Source organism: Pangasianodon hypophthalmus, chromosome 6, assembly GCF_027358585.1.
Source record: "Pangasianodon hypophthalmus isolate fPanHyp1 chromosome 6, fPanHyp1.pri, whole genome shotgun sequence".
NCBI lineage: Eukaryota > Metazoa > Chordata > Actinopteri > Siluriformes > Pangasiidae > Pangasianodon > Pangasianodon hypophthalmus.
The window spans coordinates 25,237,898-25,257,383 of NC_069715.1; the positions used below are offsets into that span (position 1 = coordinate 25,237,898).

General features: G+C 38.1%; 2 protein-coding genes across 3 annotated transcripts in view; one reads left to right on the forward strand and one right to left on the reverse strand.

Annotated features, from left to right (window-relative positions):
* Nucleotides 1-15,087, reverse strand: part of ppp1r13l (protein phosphatase 1, regulatory subunit 13 like) — a 28,849-nt gene extending 13,762 nt beyond the window's left edge. The window contains exon 1 of one of the 2 annotated variants that reach the window (XM_026913560.3): nt 14,878-15,087. The gene's annotated coding sequence lies outside the window, so the exon portion shown is untranslated. Of the gene's footprint in view, nt 1-14,374; nt 14,837-14,877 lie in introns of those variants that run through there. The other variant, XM_034305165.2, reaches the window with a different exon arrangement.
* Nucleotides 15,088-16,860: 1,773 nt separating this feature from the next.
* On the forward strand, nt 16,861-19,438 carry opa3 (outer mitochondrial membrane lipid metabolism regulator OPA3). Its single transcript, XM_034305166.2, has 2 exons — nt 16,861-17,035; nt 18,237-19,438. Exons 1-2 carry the CDS (start codon nt 16,894-16,896, stop codon nt 18,569-18,571), a joined length of 477 nt encoding a protein of 158 aa, XP_034161057.1. The 5' UTR covers nt 16,861-16,893; the 3' UTR covers nt 18,572-19,438.
* Nucleotides 19,439-19,486: the final 48 nt, after the last annotated feature.

The window sequence follows — 19,486 nt, forward strand, 5'->3', positions numbered from 1 at the left end:
GCCTGTCTTGCTGTGCAAAAATCAGTGTGCCATACAGCTCCTCCTCCCCCCCTCTCTCTCGTTCTCTCTCTCACTCTTGGCCTCACCCTGCGAATGATTGCAAGCACAAAGCCAACTTGGGCACCCATTCATTTTGTGACCTCAGAAACAGAAACCAGTTCAAGTCCAGACAGGTCTCTATTTCAGTCCCTGAGCTTAACTCCATCCTTCTTCCACACTCTCACCCATACACACACTCATGCAAACATGAGTCATACACAAGTACATACTGAACTCAAATCACAACATATCACTAGAATTCTAAAAGCTAACTACAAAACTGAGATTTATGAAGCCTCCCCTCCCCTCGCTACAGCCTGATGTGCTTCTGCGATCACACTACTAATCATCAGTGTCTTTTAATTCCTTCGCTGTTGCCTTACATTGGCTGAACGAGCTGCAAGTCCGGACAAATGCAGCCAAAACCTGAAACACCTGTAGCAGCTGTTGATGCTGTACACTCATTCCTCCACCTGTACCACAAGTCACCATCTGTTAGACTCACACTAGCTAAAATTTTCATGCTATTCATGAGATGAATCAGGTTTCTAAAGTTCCTATGAATGTTAGTATGACATGAATATTAATGTGGGATTGGGGAGCGGGAGGTTATAGATAGATTTAATCATTTATGATAGTAAAATTTGACACCAAGGACATTTCCTATTGTGTAGTTTAGGACAGCATGGGCTACTGGCTAGCAAATTGGTATCGGTAACCCAGTTTCTATATTAATGATATAGCTGCACTTGCACATATAAAACAGTGTGTATCAGGAAAAAGCTTGGAGACAATCTGAAGTAATTTTTTTTTTAATCTGGATTGAAGTAAATTGTACTTCCTAAATAAAAGCACGATATACAAAATAGGAAGTCCTGCTTCACACCAAAAAAGAGACTTTGTGTAATGTGAAATCTCACCAAACCTGGGCAGTTTAAGATTGTAAAAAATAAAAAAAGAAAAAAAAGGGCCGGGTGATATTTTCTAATCTTCGGCTATCTATTTTTAGTGAGTCTGTGCTCACTGTGGCCTCAGATTCCTGTTCCTGGCTGCCAGGAGTGGACCCCATTGTGGTTTTCCACTATTGTAGCCCATCAACCTCAAGGTCCAACATATTGTGCATTCTGAGATACTTTTCTATTCACCATGGGTGTAAAGTCTGATTATCTGAGTTAACCTTCCTGTCAGTTTGAACCAGTCTGGCCAGTCTCCTCTGAACAAGGTGTTTCTGCCTGAAGAATTGTGTTTCACTGGATTTTTTTTTTTGCACCATTCACTTGTGTACAGGTTTATTCTTAAAAAATACCATATACACTATATGGCCAAAAATATGTGGACACCTGACCATCACACCCTTATGTGAAGCAAAACTGTTGGAAGCAGACAGTTGTCTAGAATGTCTGTGTGTATATATATATATATACAGTAGCTATGTGTGGCATTAAAGTATATGTGTCTGTGGGTGTGGGTGTGTATGTTCAGTTCATTACATCAAAGCAGTGTCTCACTCTTATCAGTGTTTGTCAAGTGCACACCTTGACAGTGTCAGTCTCACACACCCACACCCACAGTCACCCAGACCATTCCGTCAGACTGGTATTATGAGTCAACACCTTCTGCATGACTTTCTTTTATGTATTCAGCTCTGCATCAATCATTATACTTCTCTCATTCTCCATACTGAAGTTATTAGTCATTGCAGCTGTGTGACTAATAATTTGGCTGAATTCAGTGCCATTACAATCCACTGTTGAGCTCCAGTTTAGGGCAGACAGGTGATAAGGGGGGCTAGTTCATCACAAATTTGCTGTGGAAGGCCGGAGAGGATTAACGGATTAGAATTATAATGTGACTATAAATCAATCAAACTCTCCCTCACATGTCTCTCATTCCCAATAATTCACTCAGTCTCTCTCTCTCTCTCTCTCTCTCTCTCACACACACACACACACACACACACACACACACACACACACACACACACACACACACACACACACACACATACAGCCCCTGTGTGAGAGCAAAGCAGCTGAAAAGTCTGGAAAGATTTTTTGTTATCCAAATCTTTTATTTCAGGCTCTCCTCCTGGCCCTCCCAAGTTTCTGTTTCCCAAATTGTCTCTTTGGCTCAGATTTTATCTTCTAGAGTTTTTCGAACTGTAGACTTTCAAACTCTGGCTCTGTTTCTTATGCCCTTTTAGAGTGAGCCTTTTGTTAAATTCCACTACACACCCAGCAAAGAAGGAAATGCTCATAATCAAACCAAAGAGGCTGTGAGCACTCATATGTGGTAAGTAAGCATTAAAAAACATGATGGGATGGAACATAATCAATGATGAGGTGGTGTGATGTGGTGTGACAAGAAGATTGTTTTGTTAACACCCTTAAAGTGATTATTTTAATATAACATCACAGATCTCTCAGTGTCTCCAAAAATGTCTCCTCACAGAAAACCTCCCATATCAACAATTACACCTATGTGTTATATCTCATCTCTGTGAATGAGTTGTTACTATAGAAATGATTCTGTATTAGAACATGTGCATTAATATAAACCTTGCAGCCAGAAGTACTGTCTGAGCCGTGCTGTTACTGACAGGTAATGAACACCTTCTAACCAATCAAAATCAAGAATTCAACAGCCCTGTGGTATAAAGTGGTTTATTAAGTATTACTTTAAACCCTGACCACATCAAGCCCGAAAGATATCATAGCAATTAGCCAAATGATGCTCAACCTAGACACATTGATGGAACTGTGCCTAACAATTCATCAACATTTGTGCTTAAGTGCTTAAGTGGGTGAAGCTGACACAAGTAGCCTAGTGAGCATTAGTTAAAGTTGACTCCAGCCCATTCTAATTACACAATAATGAATCCAAAGACAAAGTAAAAAAAAAAAAAAGTCATGAGATCAATTATGCTAATTAGCCTATTATTGTTTGTTAGGAAATTCAATTATCCTGAGGGTCTGACAAGCTTTCTTGAAATATGGTTTAATCATAAGGAACTATTTCCCTGGTGGCATGTTGACTACAAAATATAATAAATAATATAAATAATGCTACATAAGTTCTACATAATTCAAGCAACCATATCAAAGGAGGTGATAGTCTTAGTCTCCCAGACATCAAGAGACATCTAAGAGCATCAAGCTGTATTGCTACAAGGCCAAATGATACCAGTCAAACAATCAAATAAAGCCTGAGCTCTATGTTTTACAGTTCTGAACTAGTGGCCAGAGTTCAGACTCCACGACAGAGACCCAGGCACTTACCACGAGCAATTTTTTTGCCTCACTTTAGACAAAAGCATCAAACAAATATATACATGTAAATATTATGTCCCAGGATCCTGGAACTGTGGCAGAATTCCAAATCCTGCACAAGATCCTGGCCATGGTTTGTTTGTGTCACATGTGGTGTCTGAAGCAGATCAGGACCTCAGAATTGTAAGTGATTAATAGAAAATGCACATACTGCCAGACAAAAGTGTGTCATTACCTGCTCGAGTATAAACAGGGTTGGGCAGAATATTCTGAAAAAAATATTCATGGTTGAATACTGAATACACCTTCCTAAAGGTATTCAGTAACCTAGTCTTTTACAGTACATTTAAAAAAAAATATTCAGAATACATTCAGAAAACCTGCTGAAAAGACACAAGGGAAACAACAGCACCGTGTCATCATTCTTTTTAGGATAAGCACTGCACCTCTGTTATTGGTCAAGAGTTTTCTTTATGTTATGCTTCATGCTTCTGAATAGTGAATATGACAATTACTTTTTATGCTTTATTTAGAATGTTCAGAGATCATCAATGTGAATGGACTGGAAATGTGGGAAAGACCAAACTATTCAAGCCTACTTTATGACTGATCTAGTCTAATTCAAATCAGATAAATAAGAATGAAATTTGTATCAAAACTATGAAAAACTTATCGCATTTCACGAGGCTTCAAAGTAAGGAAAATATGCTTAATCAAAAATCAGATAAAAAGAGACAGTTCCTGAGTGTAGCAAGAAGTATTTGACTCAATAGCTACTCAGGTCTAAATTGTTGTAACATTTAATCAGACAATGTCAGTGTGACAATCTACTCTACTGAGCACAGATACTCATCAAAAGGCCATTATCGAATGCTGAGGCGAGTAACGTTATCTTGGCAGGCCGGCACCAAAACCAATGGAGTGCAAAGTGATGATATTAATTGTTTGAAACCTGCTGCCATTGTTAATTATAAAAACCATTATTTCTCAATTTTTCACACACACAAAAAATTACCAGAACATAATTTTCACAAATCAAAGATGCCAGAGTCCGTCATGATCAGAAGTGTGGCCATGGTGATTTTAAAGTAGTTAATAAACAGGTATCGGTAGCATTTCTTTTAAAAGCATTGTTTTTTTTTAATAGTGGAAAAGCATTCTAAAAAGATTCTCCTAAAAATCTAAAAATAAATGTACTGCCTTTTCACAATGTGTCATAGACTGAACTTAGATTTCAGTTTTGAATCCTGTATACATCCTGTTAATTCTAAACATGCATCATGAAATGTAAGTGATTACAATTATTGTAGTATAATATTACCTTTAAATGTTACAGAAAATGATTAATAAACTGGTTTCAGGATTGTGTCATCAAGCTTATGACAGGTGTGTGTGAAATACATTGGCACAAGCACAGTGACTAAATCCAGAAATGAGATAAGAGGTTTAGTGTCTGTGTAGAGGGTCACATTAGGGCAGGGTGTTTACTCTTCACTATGTGAAAGAGAAAAGGAAGACAGGAAAGGAGGGAGAGCAAAAGAGAAAGAGGTATGAAATGAGATATGAGACACAAGATAAGAAGTATGAGTCAGTGTTAGTAAGAGTCTCCCCTTGAACAGCAACTGGCTGAGACAAGGATATTCCTTATCCTACTGACATCTTAAAATGAAACTTCTCGCTTACCTTCAAAGCAAGCATTCACTTTTCACTAAAATTGGAAAGTTAGGTCTGGCCTTTTTACATCACCACTCAGTCATGTATCTGTAGCCTTATACTAGACTTTCCTAAAACCTGGCCTTCCTGTGTTCGCTCCTGCTTAAATGCTTCCATCTGTAAAATAAACAGATTCTTAACTATACAAATACAAGTTTAGGTCCTAAAAACAGCCTGAGGCCAAAAAAACTCAAAAACCTCCAGCCCCACATTTGCCCCATACAGACTCCCAGGAAGCTAGCCTGTTATCATATAAACAGGTTATCATTTGGTTTGTAGCTATAATGCACCTTGATGCTTTAACAATGACTTGATGACTGTTTGTTGTGGACGCAAATACAATTAGAAGAGGATAATGAACATATACAGTACAAATTAGTTTCCCTTAGTCTGTGTTAATGAACTTAGCTAGCTAACTAGCTCACTATATGTTATTGCATATATCACATATATCACATTGGCACATTGGCACATTGGAAATACTGAATTTATGATTTGTCCAGCACTGAAGGGTGTGATAATATTGAGCATACAATTAAAAGAGGATCTGAAGTAGGTCTAATGATTAGCATTAATATTACAAGGTCTCAAAAACCTTTATTTGTTGACACAACTGCTTCAACAGACTGACAGCATGTACTCACACAAACACTCTAACCTGTAATCTTTTACTGACAAAGTCTCATAGGAAATGAACTTGGTTAGCAGGTACAGCTAGTTATGATGAAAAGGGCTCATCATCATGCTAAGTGAAGTACATGCATGTCAGTCGATGGTAATATTAATCAGATAGGATATAATGACTTGCATTCCTGTAGCTGGTGGCTTTCCACCTAATCCACTGTGCTGCAGTGAGACAATGGCATCACTCCAAGTCTACTCCAAGCTCTGCTGGCCATCATGTGATTCTGGAGTCTGTCGGTGCTTCACAGAGTCGAATGTGCCAGACATTCCTCAGCAGTCACAATGAGCACCCACCCAAAACACTGCTACACATAAGGCACATAAGACTCATATGGGAAGTAATCACAGATTAGCACGTACTCATACACAGAACAAAACGTACACAGCAGCCAAAATGAAACATGTACAAATAAACAAATTTAGACAAACAAACAAAAAAAATCTCACGTGAGGTTGAACAAATCAAACATAAACTCACATAGATCTAAACTCTGTCGCAAACCAAACTCGCACTCACAAGAATTAAAGCAAACTTGCACATATGACATGCATGCAGTGAGGCCAAATAAGTAGTCGCACACTTTTGTTTTGGTTATTTAATATACTTCCAGTGAACATATGCACTGTCTCTCAGCAAGTCATCTTCACAAGGGTTCACGAGTTACAAGGATCCCTCTGATGGACTCGCAATTTCCAAATCCTCCATAAATAAAGTCAGGACATTGTATGTTTGGGTTCATTGTTGTGTTGAAACATCCATCTTCTCAGATTCATTACCTTGGCTGATAAGATTAAATTCTCCTGTAATATATCCAGATACATTACTCCATTTATGTTTCCTTCAATGAAATATAATGCCCCAGTACCTTTTGCAGAGAAGCATGTCTCGGTGTAACTGCTCTTCCTGCTGCTTTCAGGTCATCCTGCAACTCTTTTCGAGTGAATGTTGGCTTCTCTCTTGACTTCCTTATCATTAGTCTGAGAATGTGTTATGAAATCTTGCACGGTGCACCTGTCCAAGTACTGACAGCCCTGTACTGACAGGGCTGTTTAAAGTCTTTCTTCTGGCTCTGTAGCTTTTTCCACTTGAGTGATGTTTAATAATGTTGTCCCTGAGAACTTTAGGAAGCTCCTTCACCTGCACCATGATTACTACTTGTTGCATGAAATCTTCCCGTCCAATGGCAATGGTTTTTGTTCGTATTTGCAAGTACAATGTAAAAACACACTACGCACTGTATGTAGTATGTAATGTTTTGTAATGTATATTAAATAATACAAAAAGTGTCTGAATAATATCCCCTCACTGTAAACACAAATTTAGAGAACTATGTAAACTATATATAAACCAAGCAAGCACATGAACTCAAATTGCACATTGACCCAAAGTCAAATACAAACCCAAACTCACAAACCTACATGTGGATTCAAACTCACAAACTTGCACATGGGCTCAAACTCACAAACCTGCATAAGGACACAACCTCACAAACTTCTGAGTGTGAATTTCACCTGTTAGCACTACTGCCATTGTGCTGTGCAGTACTGTTGTACTGTTTGTTCTTGTATGTTGTCTTTTGTATTTCAAAATAAAAATTGTTAAATCAAAAAGCACATGGACCCAAAATTACAAGCTTGCATGCAGACCCAAAGTCACAAACTTGCACACAATTCCAAAATCACAAACCTCATGCCAAACTGACACATGGACCAAAACTCACATACAGACCACAAGAGCCAAAATCAACCATGCACACAAACCAAAATAACACATGGACCCAATCGTCCATATAAACCAAACTCCAACCCAAAATCCCTCCTATACAGACCCAAACTTACAAAAAGCAAATTCACAAAAGAAAACCCAAACTCACACAGACGAAATCATGTCAAAAACGAACTTTTAAGCAATTCTAATATCATACAGCACAAAGTGCCTATAAACCTTGTGGTTAACTCATTATTAATAGTCTGACTGGTGTGTTCGGCATTATCTTAACGATAAAGTAACTTTAGCTAGTAGCTAGTAATAGCTCACATGTGAAACCAGAAACAAACAAAAAAAATCATATACAAAATAAAAACATTCAAATTCTAAAAAAAAAACAAAACAACATGGTTGCATGGGTTGGATCTCTAGTTTTGAAGCAGTCTCTTTTCATACCTGTTTTGCTGAGGAGTGCCACATGATACTACAAGTAACCTAAAGTGTACATTGGAAAACAAAAATGTTAAAATTTTTAAGCATGTATAAGCCCAAATGGAACAACTAATTTTTTTTACATGACTAGCAGAGCCGCACACACCTGGATACATTTACTGATGAAAATCTAGAACTGTATTTCTCAGCTAACTTGTTTTTCAGTTGGTCAAGGGGCAGATTAGTAAATCCTGGGCCCCTGTGCAGGAAGCCCTGATCACCCCCTCTGCAACTTCACACATGCAAAGCCCTGACCTCCCTACCCCACAACTTAACCCATGCAAAATAAAATGCACAATCCATTATGAGTATTTCAGTAGTCACTGTGCTATACAGAAGGCAGTCTTACCTTCAGCATGTTAGTACACCTGTTGTGTGAAGTCCATAGAATTCTGCCCAATTTTTTAAATACTAACTGCTCAGGATTATTTCGATATCAAACTATTTGCTCGTCTACGCCATGATAAAACTGTACAGCTATGATTGAATGTCAAATTAGCAATTCCTTTACAGACCTGGATGTTTGTGGGTTGGTTTGGAATCATCTTACATTCACACAAACTTCAATAGAAGCGCATTAAAGGGAAACTGAAAATAAGGTAAGCCAGGAACCTTGTAAAGTATTTCTAACACAAACATGAGAATTCGTTAGAAAAAGAACCAGCTAGAATCTGCTAAAATGAGAGCTATCCACTGTCTGAAATGTCTGGATATTTAATTTCATGTCAGCTTGAAAAACAAAAACAGTCCAAATAGTCCAGAGTACCCTTTCCATACCTTCTGTATGACGTCTGTGCACCAGGTCTAGGCATTCAGGGTGGCCGAGAAACTTGCATACAAGACAAACTGAAGGTAGGAATAAAGACACACACAGGAAGCTACTTTTCTTACAAAGTTTAATAGTAAAATTTGAGTTTTAATGGACAAAAGGTTTCTGGGTTATTCAAAGTGCTGCAGAGCAAACACAGTGTCTTTCAACACATTAGCTGTACTGACACACAATGCTGCAAGCAATGCCAAGAAGTTTGAGCAAAATAACTTGACACTACAGAGCCCGGCACACCCACTTACTTTGTTTCAAGTTACCAAACAGGGGCAAGTAATTCTTCAGAAACTGACAGTCATCAATGCACCTACATTGTGAGCCTCATAAAATAAAAAATAAAAAAATCCAGATTCTATTAGTGCCTCTTATTTCCTTTCCTTGCTTCCCTTGCTTGTTCCCTCCGAGGAAGTGAGGAAACGATGCGAAGAAAGAAAACAAGGACAGGTGGAATTCCAATTATATGTCCCATCTATATCATAAGTTACTGTTACTGTCCTGAAGTTGATTATTTTTCTATCATCACATCCTCAGTTGTCTTATTCCTGTTATATCACTGCTATTTACAACACTAACAGTTTTTATTTATTTATTAAAGAACAGTCATACTTTTTTATTAATTTACAGTTATGTTTAATGTTATGGAAAAATCCACTAAACAAGTTCAGTACTGTTATCAGTTGCTATAGCAACTATAAACATTCATTCCCTCACTAGCCTCTCTTTCTCTCTCTTGAAGCTGATAAGACAAAAAAATGCAGCTTATCGTGTTATCCTCAAAGCCGCAAAGTCTTACTTGAAGACTTTCTCATGTCGGACAACAGACAGCTCTACTTCTGAGCATTACAAAGCACCGACACTGGAGACGCCTTCCATATATGCCAAAATTTCACCATAATAATTACACACATTTTTACCCGTTTATGCAGAGCATCCTCCATACAATCCCCCCGTGCATCTTGCTACTATAGAAATGATAATGTGTTAGAACGAGTGCGTTAATATAAAACTAACGTACACTGCAGCTAGAACTACTGCCAGGGCTGCTGTTATAGAAAATTCATCAACAGTAACAGTCATCCTGACAGTAACTGTTACAAATCCTCATTTCATACTAATATAAGTTCATACTAAACTTGGTGTTTCCTCCATTTTGTATCACTTCTAGTTCAGATGGTGGCAAATTCTACTCAAATGGATGCAATTCCACTAATGTGACTGAGCCTTAAGGATTCATATATTCTTATGTTATTTGCGTATTGCAATTGATTGGCTCTTATGTTTCATGACACAATAACACTTTCCTGTTCAGTAGTAACTCAGGTGAGTAGCGCACTGAGAATTTCATCACATTGTTTCTTGAAATTAAGTGGCACAACCACTGCAGTGATGATGTTTAAACTTTGATCAGTCTGTGGATTAAAATGAATTGCCACAAAAGTATTGAATGAAAGAAATCACTTTTTATAAAGTTTAGAGTGACTTTACAATCTGCGTTAGGAAGAATATGTATTTAAAAAAAAGTACTACACACTAAATATTTGACTTTATTTAAGTGAAAGGTGAATCAGTTTGTTCAGACATAGAATTTTTAACCTCAACTCTGGCACCAGAATATATACAATGTGTGTATGTGTGTGTGCATGTGGATATACACAGAATAATTATTCGGTATCAAAAAAGATTATCATCAGAAGCATGTCTGAGCAGGTAAAAAAAAAACAACACAGCAATGTTGCTCAGCTGGATCTCATAGCTTTAGGCTTCATGCCAATGTTTGTTGCAACAGTCAGATATCTTTGTCCACAGATTACTAGTAGGAAATATACGCCTAACCCTTTCTCTTCATGTGTTTAAAAAAAACCCTGTGCTGATATTAGCTCAGTTCTCCCGAAATGTTTACTGTGGATTTAGTATGCAAATCACGTTGGCAATATTGCTGTACATCCTCTAGACTTGTCTTCCCATTACTTCATGCATAACAACAACTAAGGTTGTTAAATCTTACCATAACAGACTGCAAGTTCAGACTTAACTTATAATTCTCAAAAACATACACAACTGAACAAAAGTTGTCTAGAGATCTAGTTATCTGGATCTGTGATGTAGCACTAAACATTTTCGCTTATAAAAGTGTAAAGGAACATTCACATATTCATCATTTAGTCTGACTCGAACCCAGGCAGGTTTACCTCCTTGTGTCTTTGGACAGGTTTTTGCACAGCAATCACACCTGAGTGTAACTGCTCTACAAGAGATAAGAACACGGTTCAACGCTGATTCAACCCAAATGCACAAGTTTTTCATGGTCCACTTAAAATTTATGCAATATAAATAGGAATTAGACTAAACAGAAAATGAACCTGAAGTATCAGTTTTACTCTTGCACCCCTGTTCCATGGTTGGACTACATAAGGACTAAAATTTTTGAAATACAATCTTCAGTGCAAATGCTTCCAAAATTGTGGATCCAAAATTTAGTCTATTTAGTCCAAATGCCGTTCTTATTCACATGGCTGGAGTGTTATCATTTTTACTCCTTTAATAAGCTTCTCAAACCAACTGAGAGTGAGGTTATAGGAAAAGCTTTACACTTGACTGTTACAAAGCACTGGCACTGGAGACTCCTTCCATAAATGTTAAATCTCCTTACAGAAAGCTTCACCATATCAACAATTATAAAATGATTTTTATTCTTCCTATTATTTTTAATTAGTCTTAGATTACATGGATCATCCATCGAACAATCCCTGTGTAAGTTGTTACTACAGAAAGGGTACTGTTTAAGTATGAGAGCATTACTGTAAAACTTTGATTTGTCTTACACGGCAGGACCTGCGGAACCTGTCTTCAGGAGCTGCTGCTATAGAAAATGAATCAGTGTTCCTCTGAAGCAAAATATCTCAAACCGTTCATCTAAACTTTCGCTCATATTTACTAAATAAAATGTAAGAAACCAACGAGCTAAACAAGTACAACATTGCTTAGTGACATTATTTTCACCATGCTACCAGGAATAAGTGTAATGAACACACTGATCCCCAAGTATGAGGCTACTTTTATAATGAAACTCAATCTGGGCCTAGTTGTTTATAATGTTCTGGTTATTCTCATGTTTGTTCAGAGACATCTCTGTTTTAATAAACCCTAAATATAGCATTTTACTACAACAGCATAGAAGTGGTTTCATCTAGGCTATATTCCATTTTATGTTGGGGAAAGAGCCAGTTTAACAAATGCACCGTAAACACAGTCCATCTGCCCAAAGATGTCGAAAACCTTGCTTTTCTCATGATTTTATCAAGTTTTTGGAAGAGCTACACATTGTAGCAAGACGGACAAAAGCCTAATCAGTTCCAACTGTAATCAGATAGCAGCTGTAAAAATGTCTGTGATGCTCCTGCACTGTCACATCATCATCATCAAAACAGAGAACAGCACTTACCCACACTGTACAAAAAAAACCAGAGGACAATGTTTTAACAATTTAACAAATATTTTCTAAATGATGACAGCATGAACAGAGAGTGAGTGATGAGACGATTTTCTCTTCACTTTTACCTCATTTCTCATTATAAACTTGTAATTCTTTAAAATGTGCCAGTTGTTTTTTCAACATTACTGGAATTACTGGTGGTTATAAGTATAGAGGTAGACAGGGCATCTTTCAGTATTAGAATGAAATTTTCTGCCTTTACGCTAACACTACCTCATGTGGAGAGAATATGGTCAAGACTGGGAAGCTAGGAGATAGGGAAATAAGGAGATAAGAAAACAATCAATGGTGCTGGGAGACTAGAAATTAAGGCCACTAGGAAACTAGAAGACTGACAAGGACATTAGGGCAGTGGGAGTCTAGGAGACAAGAAAACAAGGACACTAGGAATGATAGAAGACACTAGGACACTTGAAAGCAAGAGCAAAGGTAAAGTAGAAGACTATGAAACAGACTTACAGACTACCACAATGCACAGATTATACACAACTGGCAAAAACACTGAAATTGTGAAGGTGCTCATTACTATGATAATATAAAGTGCTTTTTAACATAGATCACAAGAGTGCAGCCTTTTAAGTGTTTAAATGTTGTATTGCAATTAAATTAACACCTGACTTGTTTCGAAGCTCCTGTATTGGAGGCTTGACTAACCAATAATTACTGACAGTTTGGTGTAAAGGTGTAAAGCAAGAGCAAATCAACGCAAGCTTAGGGAGTAACGGGATAATTGGAATAATGGAATTACATGGAATTAAATAAGGTGTTGACTGAACAACAGCTCTGACAATAGTGCTGTCCACAAGACAAATCACAGGTTTATATTAACACACTTGTTGTAATACGTTATTGCTTTTATAATAACAACTTACACAGTGACCTGTATGGTGGATGCTCCACATAATCATAGCCTACATATAATCATTGATATGGTGAAGGTTTTAAATAATTTTAAATAAACTTGGAAGGAGTCTCAATTTGGTCATTTTGTTTTTCAAAACTTAAAAAAAGCCTTTATGCTTCCATAATCATGGTCTGTAGTGTTTGTCATACATACATATTTCATCATCGGTGTGAAAAGCAAGACACAAATGCAATCATGGATAATGGAGAGAAGCTCAGCTTGCATTAGCATGCATTGAGGAGATTGAAGTGAATGAACATGTGGGCTGTATAAACATTTAGAGCAATCATAACCAATACCAGCATAGCTTTTAGTCCTAATATTAGCACTAAGCCCCAAAATAGTATTTTGCACTAAGAATGGTTGGAGCTGTGATACTGGTCATGATATTAGATGGGATTGCTAAAATCTAATATCGATCAATAGCTCAACAACAAATTAGCAATTTGAGCAATGCATTGCATCACAAGGTCTCATTAATGTCATTTTAAGACTTGAGACAGATGGGAAGCTGCATTCATGATTTCTAACTTTCAAGTCTGTAATGTCCTACTGGGTTCATGGCATGTTTCCTCCAAATACCAAACACTGTAAACAGAAAAACTGTAACCCTTTGGTTCAAACAGTTCTGTCGTCTGTCCTTTTGTCTAATTTGTACTTCGACTAGACAATGTGTGCTTAGAATACCTATTTTTAGTTTCTCCCCAAAGGCATTTGAGGAAAAGAAAAAGAAAGATCTGATAAAGTAAATCCTCCTCATTCATGTTCATTACAGCGTTCATTCACATGTTCTTTCTCAATCAGCACAAATGGAAATCTAATCTCACTCGCCTGATACAACGGTCACTGATGCACAGCTGCATGAATCTACAGTCTGGAAAGAAATCTAGAAAGAAAGCTAGAAAGAAATCAGCCCTATCCTCTCTTCTTCATACCATACTGTGTATTTTTCTTAAGACCATTACTGATCCTGTTATGTTCAGTTTCACAGAAATCAAGTTTAAGATTTTTGCTAAGAGCAGATAATCTGATGTGGTTGCCATAAACACCAGCCACCTCCGGTTTCTTATCATAGCCTCTCAGTTTCCAACCCGCACTGAGTTGTGTTTCAGAGGTCACTACATGTTCTTACTTGTTTTAACAGAGGTAGTTCTTGAGCTAGTATTTGTGCAGCCAGGTAGGATAAACTGACAGTGGTTTTTTTTTTTTTAATTCTATTCTTTTACAGTGTGCAATCCACACTGACCATTTTTGGATGCTTGAGATCTGCCAACATCTGATTCTCATTAAGGTTCCATGAACAGTGCTGCAACACACACACACCCACCCACACACATACACACACACACTTCAAACAAGAAAAAAGAGAGAGAAAATCAGTGGAATGTCTGAGCATTCCTGTTTTCTGGGTGCTCTTGTTTCAGCAGTGATAAAAGCAGCAGCTTCACTTTTCAGTCTGAACTGTTGCCTCTTGTGTTTATGTTGTTGGCCTGGGTAAGAAATATACTTTTCTAAACATACACAAACAAACAAACAAACAAACAAACTAACACACACACACACACACTCCATGTCTCGCGTGTGCTGTATAAAATATAAAAACCCGTTACATTAAACTACTTTCTCTACCCAGATCTTGAGTTCACAAAAAACCCTACTTCCAAAAATCCACTTTAACATGCACTTCGAGTTAATGCGCATGCGCACTCTGAAAAAGCCGCAAAGAGAAAATTACTCCGCTTTACCTACCCCAATAAAGCGGCCGACGGCTTTAATCCAGTAGCTGCGGATGAAAACACTTCTCCTATGCCTTGGTAACTGCTGTAGTAGTCTGTTTCCTCCGGATCAAAATGGCATGCTGCATGTCTTCCGTTTGGGAAAACAGCACAGCATTCCTCTAGACTGGAGAGTCCTGCCCACTGCTGCCCTGCTCTCAAACTCCACCCAGGTGTGTGCAGCTCTCAGCTCTGAGACAGGTACACTAGCACACAGGTACACATGCTTCTACTGTTTTGATTTTATACTCTCTCTCTCTCTCTCCCTATATATATATATATATATATATATATATATATATATATGTATAAACACACACCATTGTCTGTCCCAGTAGTCACTGTACTGTCTTGTGCTGTCTGCACTTGTGCACTTTATTGTATAATTTATGTAGTCCCTTGTAGTTCTGTGTTGTTCTGTGTCGTCTTATGTAGCACCTTGGTCCTGGAGAAACGTTGTTTCGTTTCACTATGTATTTGTATATGGCTGAAATGACAATAAACTCCACTTGAACTTGAACTTGAACACACACCCATCATCCATAACATTAAAACCACTATCAGGTGAAGTGAATAATATTGATTAGCTCATTACAATGGCACCTGTCAAGGGGTGAGATATATCAGGCAGCAAGTGAACAGTCAGTTCTCGAAGTCAGTGTGTTGGAAGCAGGAAAAATGGGCAAGCATAAGGGCCTGAGCGACTTTGACAAGCTCCAAATTGTGATGGTTAGACGACTGGGTCACAGCATCTCCAAAATGGCGGGTCTTGTGGGGTGTTCCCGGTATGCAGTGGTTAGTACCTACCAAAAGTGGTTCAAGGAAGGACAACCGGTGAACCAGCGACAGACCATGGAGCAATAGAAGAAGGTGGCCTGGTCTGATGACTTATGTTTTCTTTTACATCATGTGGACTGCCGGGGGCGTGTGCATCGCTTACCTGGGGAAGAAATGGCACCAGGATGCTCTATGGGAAGAAGGCAAGCCGGCGGAGGCAGTGTGATGCTCTGGGCAATGTTCTGCTGGGAAACCTTGTTGCAGACCAGATACACCCCTTTCAGCAGGATAATGTGCCCTGACACACTGCAAAAATTGTTCAGGAGTGGTTTGAGGAACATGACAGAGTTCAAGGAGTTGATTTGGCCTCTAAATTCCCCAGATCTCAATCCGATCAAGCATCTGTGGGATGTGCTGGACAAACAAGTCTGATCCATGGAGGCCTCACCTCACAACTTATGTTTATGTTTATATATATATATAATGTGTGTGTGTGTGTGTGTATATATATTAGAAAATCCAAATATAATAATAGTAAAAACATAATAATATATTCTGATTCATTATTATTATTATTATTATTATTATTATTATATTTTGTTCATAACAATTCTACATTAACAATGATGCAAATAATATACAATAAATATTGGTTTATATGCATCATGTCATAAATACTAAAATTCATATTAACATCATTAATAGCATAATTTTTATTTAACCTATTTTTATTTTTTGTTATTTTGCTTTTTATTATTCGGTAATTTTATTATTATTATTATTATTATTAAGTAATATTCTAATTGTTATTTAGTTGTTAATACATTTTTAATACATGGACACAAAGCAGCGCAGCCACTGCGCAGATTTCAGCGATCTGCAGCACAAAAACGCACTGGATTTTCCGGGAAAGATTAGTTGAAGATTTGAGCAATAAAAACGCAGAAAGTCAGAGTATGTCAACGCTTCACGGATGTTGTCGAGGATCTGGTATGTGTATGAGCTGATATTCTTGAACATCCACACACATTTTCTGGGAAGACTATATTCGAGGAACAAAATTTATTAGACAGTATTAAACTGATCTTGCGCAACGGTAACGCATCCAGTATGCACGCAAGTGCTCTCGAGTTTAACCTCTCGCTCTCTCTCTCTCTCTCTCTTTTTTTTTTTTTTTTGTCCCGCCTTCGTTCAGTGACGCGCTTCCGCCAAGATGGTCGTAGGCGCTTTTCCCATCGCTAAGCTGCTCTATCTGGGCGTCCGTCAGCTCAGTAAACCGGTGGCCAACAGGATTAAAGCAGGAGCTCGGAGTAGTGAATTCTTCAAGAATTACATATGTCTTCCTCCGGCGCAGGGTGAGTGCGGTTACTGAGTTACAGCTTTAAATCTGTTGTGACCATGACAGCGGGTTGATGATTCCAGAGGCGGAAGCAGAGCAGCGCGATTCTCAGCCAATAGGCTTTTTCGGAAAATATCGTTTAACCAATCAGGACAGTGGGCGGGTCAACAAGCGCTTGCCATTGAATGTTTAGAATTATGGATTACTCAGTGGACCAATGAAAAGCTAAATGGCAGGTACTTTCGCTTCGACAGCAACCAATGAGTGTTGTTTGATTTTGATGGGGGTGGAGCCGAGCCGTCATTGAGTGTCCATTTGAAAGTGCCTTCTACTGAAATTCCAAATACTTTCTCTATATAAATAGGAAGATAAACAATATCTAAAACATATTCCATGTCTGATCGAATCTGATGCTACAAACTGGTCAATTTTCTAAAACCTTGGTGCTAAATTGTCATGTATGTAAGAGTGAAGAGTTAAAATAAGATGCATGAACTACTTAAGGATCTTTTTCCCATCAGGCCATTTATCAGGTACACTTACTATATACTGTAGGTGTGGGAATTATAATCAAACAATATTATACATCTGTTGTTATATATGGTCTGATTTATACCAAAGTGCTACTGAATTCCTGATTCATTTGTTGATTCATTTTCTGTAACAGCAGCTCTGACAGTGGTTCCGGCTGTAATACAGATCTCAGTTAGAGTTTATAGTATAAAGTTTACAGGAATTTGTATGATGGACACTAAACTGTTATTATGTACCAAAAAAAATGTATACTCACCGATATGGTGAAGCTTCCTGAAAGGATACACTTATATATCATTTATGGAAGGAGTCTCCAGTGTCAGCAGTAAAAAAAGAAAAAGCTGGTGAGGGAATGACTGTTTATAGTTGTGTGATGAGAGGATCTAACTTGATTCATGGATGTTCCATAACTTTTAATGTAACTATAAATGGTTAAAAGTATGATGTGTGATTCATTAATAAATGGAAAAAAAGTAATCCTTGGCTGTGGTATCAGAGGAGTAGCACACTTTGGGACAGTAAGAGTAACTCTGCTTCTCAGCAGTCTGCATCACATCAGTGCATTGTTGATTATTTTCCTAGAACAGCACACCCTGATAAGTGTTTTGTTCTTTGTGTAATATAGTGGAGTGTATATTAGTAAATTTAGCATTGGAACATGTTGTGTTTCTATCCCTCTGAAGCGTACCACTGGATCGAGATGAAAACGAAGATGAGGATAATGGGCTTCCGTGGCTCTGCCATCAAACCACTTAATGAGGACGCGGCTGCAGAGCTGGGAGCCGAGCTGCTCGGCGAGGCCATCATCTTCCTCATCGGGGGCGGCTGTCTTGTACTGGAGTACAGCAGGCAGGCAGCGAACAGCAGGAGAAAGGAAGAGGAGCTGACCCTCACTATCAACAGCCTGCAGACGCAACTTGGAGAACTGGCCCTTACCACAGAAACACTAGACGCTCAGCTCCGTGAGGTCAACAGGCTTCTGCTGTCCTTGCCACCTGCGCCGAGTGGCAAAAACTAACGCCAAACATTAATGCGTGGCACCGAGTGGGACAGACAGACTAAATCTGTATGTGTGTGACGTACTACAATACAAAGTGGCACCACCATGTATATATGACACTTGAAAAAATCCTGCCAGGTTTTGTGAGCCTGGGATCAACATGTAATCAGAATGGGCATCAGAACCTGTGGTTTAGTGTGTGTACTCATTTTGTGGCTTGGTTCAGTATTGCATATGTGGACAGCAAAAGATTCATTTATTGGCACAATTTAACCCAAGTTAATTTGTTCTCTTATCACACTGTGCAGAAACGTTTCATATTTCTCTGTAGGACTTTTGTAGTTCATTAGACAACTGAATTCAATCTGAAAATAGTTGATGGTCGTAGCTTGGTTAAGGTCAATCGCAATAAGTATATTTGTTTCTGAATGTCTCAGAATTCAGCTCAGCTGCATTTTATTGAATCCGTTTATTCAATACTGACTGCTCGTAGCTCAGAGCAATGAGGAACAGGAAGTGTTTTCACTTTCGCACTGTATGTCATTGTCTGGATTGTTTTGTGCATTTGGCCAGGTTAGTGATGCCCTTCCCCTATCTTCAGTTTCATGCTCTAAAACACAATATTTCACTCATTGTTGGTTAATTAACTAATCAAACATTTGTGTCGTTGTGTTTGGGCAAAGCAAACTGCAAATAGACTTTGGATAATTACATTAAGTAAAAGTTTGAGAAAATTGAATACATCAGACTTGTGATTGCAAGCCCCATGCCTGTGCACTGATCCTGTTTGTCTTGGAGGATGTCTGAAACGATATGTGCATAGAGATGTATATTGATTATTGTAAAATAAAATAAAATGAATGCCCTATAGCTTGGCTGTTTTTTTTTTCTTTTCTTTAAATCTTTGTTGTGATCATATTGAAAGTGTTTGAG

Coding starts and splice junctions, on each gene's coding strand:
- opa3 (XM_034305166.2), top strand. CDS start 16,894: ATGGTCGTAGGCGCTTTTCCCATCGCTAAGCTGCTCTATCTGGGCGTC. Junction 17,036..18,236: donor ATGTCTTCCTCCGGCGCAGG/GTGAGTGCGGTT, acceptor ATCCCTCTGAAG/CGTACCACTGGATCGAGATG.